The sequence below is a fragment of the Oratosquilla oratoria genome, chromosome 13, assembly GCF_046742065.1.
Source record: "Oratosquilla oratoria isolate Oo_2021 chromosome 13, ASM4674206v1, whole genome shotgun sequence".
Taxonomy (NCBI): Eukaryota; Metazoa; Arthropoda; class Malacostraca; order Stomatopoda; family Squillidae; genus Oratosquilla; species Oratosquilla oratoria.
This window is the reverse complement of record NC_134789.1, coordinates 17,829,038-17,837,756: the sequence shown is the minus strand read 5'-3', so window position 1 is coordinate 17,837,756 and position 8,719 is coordinate 17,829,038. Positions and strand designations below refer to the sequence as shown.

At 40.2% G+C, this 8,719-nt stretch overlaps 1 protein-coding gene across 1 annotated transcript in view; it reads left to right on the top strand.

The window, feature by feature from the left end:
• Positions 1 to 4,913: 4,913 nt before the first annotated feature.
• Positions 4,914 to 8,719, top strand: part of LOC143032183 (uncharacterized) — an 8,013-nt gene continuing 4,207 nt past the window's right edge. The window contains exons 1-2 of the mRNA XM_076196651.1: positions 4,914 to 5,449; positions 5,553 to 6,019. Of these exons, the coding sequence (XP_076052766.1) occupies positions 4,914 to 5,449; positions 5,553 to 6,019 (1,003 nt within the window). The remainder of the gene's footprint in view (positions 5,450 to 5,552; positions 6,020 to 8,719) is intronic.

Genomic DNA, 8,719 nt, shown 5'->3' with positions numbered 1-8,719 from the left:
ACCAGATTATTTCATTCAGTCGTGTGTGACCTGAGCTGTGGCATATAATTGGACAAATTTAGGTTTAAGAAGGAAATAGGCAAGAATTGGTTTACTAATAGGGTGGTCAACGAATGGAATAGACTTAGCAACCATGTAGTGAGCGCTGAAACTATCGGTTGTTTTAAGAAACGGTTAGACAACTTTATGGATGGGGATGACAGGTTGTCATGGACATGGAACTGCCGAGTGTAGGCCTTAAGGTCCCTTGCAGTATTCCTCATTCTTATATTTTTATAACCCGCGAGGTGGTGTCCGGTGAATTTCTCGAAATCAAATGTTCGACAGTAAATTGCTCGAAATTGCTCAGTTCTTCGAGATCGATTTCTCGAAAAGTAGTTTACTTGGAAATGGGATAAGTAAGGTTAGGTTAGGGTAGGTTAGGTTAGGGTACGTTAGGTTATGGTAGGTTAGGTTAGGTTAGGTTAGGTTAGGTTAGGTTAGGTTAGGTTAGGTTAGGTTAGGTTAGGTTAGGGTAGGGTAGGGTAGGGTCGATTAGGTTAGGTTAGGGTAGGTTAGGTTAGGGTAGGTTAGGTTAGGGTAGGTTAGGTTAGGGTAGGTTAGGTTAGGGTAGGTTAGGGTAGGTTAGGTTAGGATAGGGTCGGTTAGGCTAGGTTAGGGTAGGTTAGGGTAGGTTAGGGTAGGTTAGGTTAGGTTAGGTTAGGGTGGGGTCCGTTAGGTTAAGTTAGGGTAGGTTAGGTTAGGGTAGGTTAGGTTAGGGTAGGTTAGGTTAGGGTAGGTTAGGTTAGGGTAGGTTAGGTTAGGGTAGGTTAGGTTAGGTTAGGGTAGGTTAGGTTAGGTTAGGGTAGGTTAGGTTATGGTAGGTTAGGTTAGGTTAGGTTAGGTTAGGTTAGGGTAGGGTCAGTTAGGTTAGGTTAGGTTAGGTTAGGGTAGGTTAGGTTAGGTTAGGGTAGGTTAGGTCAGGGTAGGTTAGGTTAAGTTAGGTTAGGGTAGGTTAGGTTAGGGTAAGTTCGGTTAGGGTAGGTTAGGTTAGGTTAGGTTAGGGTAGGTTATGGTAGGTTAGATCAGGTTAGGTAAGGGTAGGTTAGGATAAGGCAGGTTAGATCAGGTTAGGTTAGGTTAGGTCAGGTTAGATTAGGTTAGGTCAGGGTAGATTAGGGTAGGTCAGGTTTGGTTAGGTTAAGTTAGGTTAGGGTAGGTTAGGCTAAGGTAGGTTAGGTTAGGTAAGGGTAGGGTAGTTTCGGTTAGGTTAGGTTAGGTTAGGTTAGGTTAGGTTAGGTTAGGTTAGGTTAGGTTAGGTTAGGTTAGGTAAGGTTAGGATAGGTTAGGCCGGATAGGTTTGGTTAGGTTATTTTAGTGTATGTTCGGTAAGGTTAGGGTAAGTTAGGTTGGTCAGGTTGGTTAGGTTTGATTAGATTAGGCTAGGCTAGGTTAGGTAGTATTCACCCGTTAGACAATTGATTTCAAGCAATTTCATGTCGATCAATTGATCGTTTGAGAAATTATTTTTCCACAGTTGATTTCGAGCAATTTACTATCGATCAATTTATTTCGAGAAATTTACCTAAATTCCCGGGAGGCACCTCACCTTTGCTCTAATCTATTCGTATAAGAGTCAATACCGGGACCTCGCCTATTACATAAAACTACAGAGCAATTGCAGGATGGTGTGATTCATTGTGGTCTTGGATCACATGATGAACGCGTGATTGACACTTATTTCCCTTACAAGTGAGAGCTCAAAATTCGTTCAGACCAATCTGTAGGAATTGCTGTCACACGCGCGCGCACGCACACACACACACACACACACACACACACACACACACACACACACACACACACACACACACACACACACACACACACACACACACACACACACACACACACACACACACACACACACAAACACACACACACACATCCTCTTAATCAAGAGGACAAGTCTGTAGTGTCAATGTTAGTGTATGTGTGTGTGTGTGTGTGTGTGTGTGTGTGTGTGTGTGTGTGTGTGTGTGTGTGTGTGTGTGTGTGTGTGTGTGTGTGTGTGTGTGCCTATATACATATATTTATAAAACCTTGGTCTACCTCTGCATGGAACCAATACTCTATTTGGGTAACAATTTCTACACTTTCATCGGTTGTTTCCATTAGCCATTGTTAAAATCCTTGATCTTTGAAAATATATATATCTATTATACTAAAGTAGTAACCTCTGTCTGTCTGTTTGTTTATTTGTTTGTTTGTACACGAACTCCTCCTAGGGTTTTAGAGAGAGACCCCCATAACCATATATATTCTGATACCCTATCACTCCAGGTACTTTGATAACTATATTTCATAAAAAAAAAATATATATATTTTGGTTACGGTTAAAGGTTCAAGTTAGGAGGTTTATGGTGTGGGAACACGCCACTACTGTAGTATCCCCTTAAGTCGCGTAGTATTTTTTGTGACTTAAGAACCAATATGATTAAACGAACCATTGTATTTGTCCATAAATATTATTTATATTTGTGAAATTAATGTTGCCACAAACCATGATAGCTTTTGTAAGAAGAAAGCATGTTAATGTAAAATGATGGTATAATTTTACCAAATGTTGAAATATTGGTTATTTTCATTTAATTTTAGTGCGGGTGGAAATAGTTTATTCACAAACTCCTACGTTTTTGCAGATAAATCCCTATAACCATATATATTCTGAAGATAAATAAACGAGATACATTTCTTCACCTTTCATCTGTAGACATTTATTGTCAATCCACACACACACTCACACACGCACGCAAAAGAATGTGTACATATGATATTTGTGTTTGTGTATGCATGTATTTTCAAACTAGGGTTTCCCAACCTTCGGAAGGGGGGGCGCACACCTGGGAGGGGGAGCGTTTAAAGCTATATTCAATTTAAAAAATTACTTTGGTTAGGGTTAAGGGTTAAAGTTAGGTAGTTTATGGTGAGGGAACACGCCACTACTGTAGTCCCCCCTTAAGTCGCGTATTATTTTTGTAACATAAGAATTAATATGGTTAAACAAACAATTGTATGTGTTCATAGATATTATCTATATTTGTGAACTTAATGTTGTCACAAACCTTGATAGCTTTTGTAAAAAAAAATCATGGAAATATAAAATGATTGTATAATATTACCAAATGTTGAAATATTCCATATTTCCATTTAATTTTAGTGCGAGCGGAAATCTATTATATAAATCTCCTCCTAGGTTTTTCCACATAAACCCCTATAACTATATATATTCTGAAGATAAATAAACGAGATACATTTCTTCACCTTTTAGCTGTAGACATTTATTGTCAATCCACACACACACTCACACACGCACGAAAAAGAATGTGTACATGATAAATGTGTTTGTGTATGCATGTATTTTCAAACTAGGGTTTCCCTACCTTCGGGTAGGGGGGGCGCACACATGGGAGGGTGTGTGTTTAAAGCTATATTTCACTTAAAAATATTTTTGTTAGGGTTAAGGGTTAAAGTTAAGTGTGGTATGGTTAGGTTAGGAATTACTCACGAACTCACAGCATCGCGCGGGTAATTTGGCTAGTATATATATATATATTTTAATTTCTGCCTAACAACTTTTCTTTAGATATTTCAAAATAGCGTTACTGAGCCAACGTTTCCCTTCCTTCTTCTCTTAGCGTTCATAGCCCTCGAGACATAAGTCTTAAGACATACATCGCAGTCTTGGTGGACTTTTCACAAGAGTTCTTTGCATTCTGTATAGATGCTTCTATTGGTTTGTGTACCTATCTATTTATCTATATAATTTCTACTTGTGCATTTACTTATTACCTTTAATGTATTTATTCATCCAACTATACTATTATTATTCATGTACTAAACTATATATGTATATATATATATATATATATATGTATATATATATATATACATATATATATATATTCGTAAAAGTGGGCAGTAATTCTTCTTTTATACATGTTGAATTAAATTTGACAGCAGCTTGGGCTAGAATCAACTTCTTGTTGATAGACTCAAGTTTTCTAATCAGAGATCTCGGCTCATCGGGGAGGCGGAATAAAGTACTACCGTACGACGTTTCGCTCATCTTTGAGCATTTTCAAGTACAAAATATATTTGGTACAAAGCTGTTAAAGTTTAAATACAACTAAAGTGGTAATTGGTAGAGGTTACAGTTACAAAAACAAACTAAAGTGGTAATTGGAAGAGGTCACAATAAATATGGGGGATTTTGTCCAAGAGTGGACTCAGTGGGAATCTGTCCCTTGTGATTCTGGTGTTGCTTGTAGTGTGTGCCTTATGTCCGGGGGCTGACTTGGTGATATTCTGTCAAATCTTCTTTTGGAGTTGATTGTGGTGGTGAATGAGTGTCCATGTAGAGTAGCCAGAGCCAGTGGGGTCATTCCATTTTGTATATTCATAGAGTTTTTTTTTTCCTTAATATAAAGGGCCTCTAGAATCTCCAACCGGTGGCTGTCATTGGCAGAATCTAGGATCCTCGTGTTGTCGACCAAGATCTCCCTGGACAAAAGAGTAGAGTGTGTATCAGAAAAGTGTTTCTTTGGAGCTCCGTTCTGTAAATGGCAAGTGAGGCGTCGGGAAAGAGAAGTTGTCGTCATTCCTATATAGGAAGAAGGACGAAGCTTGCAGTCTTCGTGTGGGCAGATGAATTCGTAAACGACTTTACTTCTTTTGAGGAGGTTTTGGGTACGGAAAGGGTTATTTTTTTAGGATGAGGTTGGAGGTTTTGATATTTTTGTAGAAGTCGTCTGATTGATGTCAGCCTGAAGAAATCCGCTAGAGAACTCCGGGAAAACGAAGACATTGTTATAAGAAGAGCCGACAAATCTGCTGTGTTCGTTCTCCTGCCAAAGTGTGAGTAGTTACAAAAGATGGATATGATCTTGGGAGATGCCTGTAAATTTGAACGAATCTCCAGGGATCTTACCACCAAGTTGATATCTAAGTGCAATGCCATAATTGATGCCATTAACGCCAAAGCCGGGGGAATCCACCTTTCCCGCATCTCTGGGGACCATGGTCCTGCCTATGCTTATGGCAATGTGAAAACACATAAACCCAACTACCCGCTCAGACCTATTATCAGCCAAATCCCCACCCCGACCTACAGCCTAGCAAAAACTCTAAGCAGCCTTCTCTCTCCCTATACTCCCAGTACCTGGTTGCTCAAATCTCCTAAAGAGTTCATTGATTTACTCCACAGCAAAGAACCCACAGGCCTTATTGCATCTCTTGATGCCGAAAGCCTTTTTACTAACGTCCCCGTTGATGAGACTTCATCTTGGACGAGGTCTACCGTTCCCACCATCAACACTTGGACATCCCGGAAAATCTGCTGCGTCTTCTGCTTGAAGCCTGCACCAAAGAATCACCATTCCGTGGACCAGATGGAAAAATTTATAGGCAGGTGGACGGTGTGGCGATGGGGTCCTCTTTGCCAGCTTTTACATGGGCCTGGTGGAGAGAAGAGTTCTTTCTGTTCCCCATCTTCGTCCTTTCACTTACGGTAGATATGTGGACGACATTTTTGTGGAGGTCAGAGACCGGAAATATCTCCAGGATTTACGTGACACGTTTGTAAGTAGCTCTTGCCTTAATTTCACACTCGAGCTGCATGATGATGGGTCCTTACCCTTCTTAGACGTGTTTGTTAAGCCAGTTGATAGCAAATTCGTGACTTCAGTTCACGTCAAAGAAACTAATGAAGGAAGATGCCTGAACGCCGAAGGAGAATATCCTACCTCTTATAAAAGAAGTGTCATCCGCTCTTACGTCAACAGAGCATTCACCCATTGTTCTACTTGGCCCCTACTCCATCAAGAACTTCAACGCCTACAGCAAGTCCTAGTGAATAATGAATTTTCCAACAAGGACGTCCAGCCTATCATCATGCAAAAGATGGACGCTTATATGAGATGTCACAACCCCCGCCCTGAGAAACGCCCTCCAATCCTTCTGCATTATAGATCTTTCATGAGTACAGCATACCGTACTGATGAAAGAGTATTGAGGGAAATAGTTGAACGTGGAACCCGTCCCATAGACCCCGAGGACAAGTTGGAGCTCCGTATTTTCTACAAAAACATCAAAACCTCCAACCTCATCCTAAAAAATAACCCTTTTCGTACCCAAAACCTCCTCAAAAGAAGTAAAGTCGTTTACGAATTCATCTGCCCACACGAAGACTGTAAGCTTCGTCCTTCTTCCTATATAGGAATGACGACAACTTCTCTTTCCCGACGCCTCACTTGCCATTTACAGAACGGAGCTCCAAAGAAACACTTTTCTGATACACACTCTACTCTTTTGTCCAGGGAGATCTTGGTCGACAACACGAGGATCCTAGATTCTGCCAATGACAGCCACCGGTTGGAGATTCTAGAGGCCCTTTATATTAAGGAAAAAACCCTATGAATATACAAAATGGAATGACCCCACTGGCTCTGGCTACTCTACATGGACACTCATTCACCACCACAATCAACTCCAAAAGAAGATTCGATAGAATATCATCAAGTCAGCCCCCGGACATAAGACACACACTACAAGCAACACCAGAATCACAAGGGACAGATTCCCACTGAGTCCACTCTTGGACAAAATCCCCCATATTTATTGTGACCTCTCCCTATTACCACTTTAGTTTGTTTTTGTAACTGTAACCTCTACCAATTACCACTTTAGTTGTATTTAAACTTTAACAGCTTTGTACCAAATATATTTTGTACTTGAAAATGCTCAAAGATAAGTGAAACGTCGTACGGTAGTACTTTATTCCGCCTCCCCGATGAGCCGAGATCTCTGATTAGAAAACTTGAGTCTATCAACAAGAAGTTGATTCTAGCCCAAGCTGCGGTCAAATTTAATTCAATATGTATATATATATATGTATGTATTTTAATTTATCTATATTTTTTGCAGTTTCTCTTCGCAGATGTTCCAAATATCTGTTGCTTAACAAGGAATCAATCATCCGTATTTGGTTCTTTGTAATCCAGTCATGTCTTTGTCTACTTATATGAAAATTACACTTCAATTTCCTCATCACGTATTAACCCTTCCGACTAAGTTATTGCTATGGCCACCCAGTGCAACTGTTCTTCTCATGCTTACCTAACATTTCTTCCCTTCGTCTTATATCTTATTAATGTTTCTTCATCTCCAGCACGCTGGTGGCACAATCGGTAGCGTATACGTCTCGTATCTTCCGAGTCGTGGGTTCGAGTCCCGCACTTTTTTCCCGCTTCCTCTCAGTGATTGCCATTCGCCCCGAAACAGATCAAATACTTAAGTCATTGGTAACAACTTTGGTAGCACCAACGTGACTTACATAAAAAACTGCATCATTTCCTAGTACTCTTCCTCCTCTTTCTCCTTGTTGTTGTTGTTCTTCTTCTTGATTTTCATCATTTTTTCTCCTTCCTCTTTTTTCTTCTTCTCCTTTTCTTCTTCCTCTTCTCCTTTTACTTCCTCTTCTTTTTCTTCTTGTTATTAGTCTTCTTCTTCTTCGTTCTCTTCTTCTTCTTCACCTGATTAATATGTATTCAGTGTTTTTGTGTTAGTTGCCCACCAACTTGAGCCTCCTCCTCTTGGTGTCGACTTCCCTCCGCCTTTTTCGGACTCCAGTCCTACATTGCATCCGGCTTAGGTACACCTGGCTCTACAAAAACGGTTCTTCTCCATTTTCCTCAATAATCTGGTGTCATCCACACATATACTGAAGCGTGTATGTGTGCGAGTACGTGTGTATGTGTGTGTGTGTGTGTGTGTGTGTGTGTGTGTGTGTGTGTGTGTGTGTGTGTGTGTGTGTGTGTGTGTGTGTGTGTGTGTTGTGTGTGTGTGTGTTGTGTGTATGTGTGTGTGTGTATGTGTGTGTGTGTGTGTGTGTGTGCGTGTGTTTGTGTATCTATATGCAAACACGTTCACCGTTGTATACTGTATAAATATTCACTTCCTTCGGTGATTTAGTAACAATAGCATAAAATTAAGCGCCGTGAGGTGTATTTCCACATTCATGCACGCGCGAGTGTAAGTATGCGTCATTATCTTGCCTTTAGTTCCCTGATTCTTGGAACGCATTGCCAATTCAGAGACCTTCTTTTTTTCTTCAATTAAATCGGCAATATTAGGTAAGTTTAAGTCCTTCGTCCTGTACCTGCCCATCTTTTTCTAACCTTGAGTAATAGTTTTCAATTAATTGGTTCTTAGAATCCATTCTTAGTTCATAGACTTCTTATTTTTTTTCTTAAGTTTAATCAGTATGCTTCGTTTTCTTCTTAAGGTCCTGTTCACACTAGCGGTTTGAACCGCGCGGAAAACGCGTTGGTATCGCACAGCCAAGGAAAAACTGCGTGGTTATGTATGAATGCCTCCAGTGACTTATATTGTAATTGAACCGCCGCGGTTGCAACCGCGTGTGTGAACATAGCCAAAATGTTTTCGTTTAAAATCGTAAAGGAAGAGTCCTGCCTGTTGTCTTAATATGATGACCTTTGGTCTGGATGACGTCAGACGATTTTATTCAGATAAGAGAGCCAAAGGATATCCCGAAGGATAATACAGGGCTTGGCATAAGTATGTTAACCTATATACTATTATGCATTATGTATCACTCTGTTCAACACAGCTGATTTTCAACAACCCCATCCTTCTTCTCTCTCTTTCATCTTACCTTGAA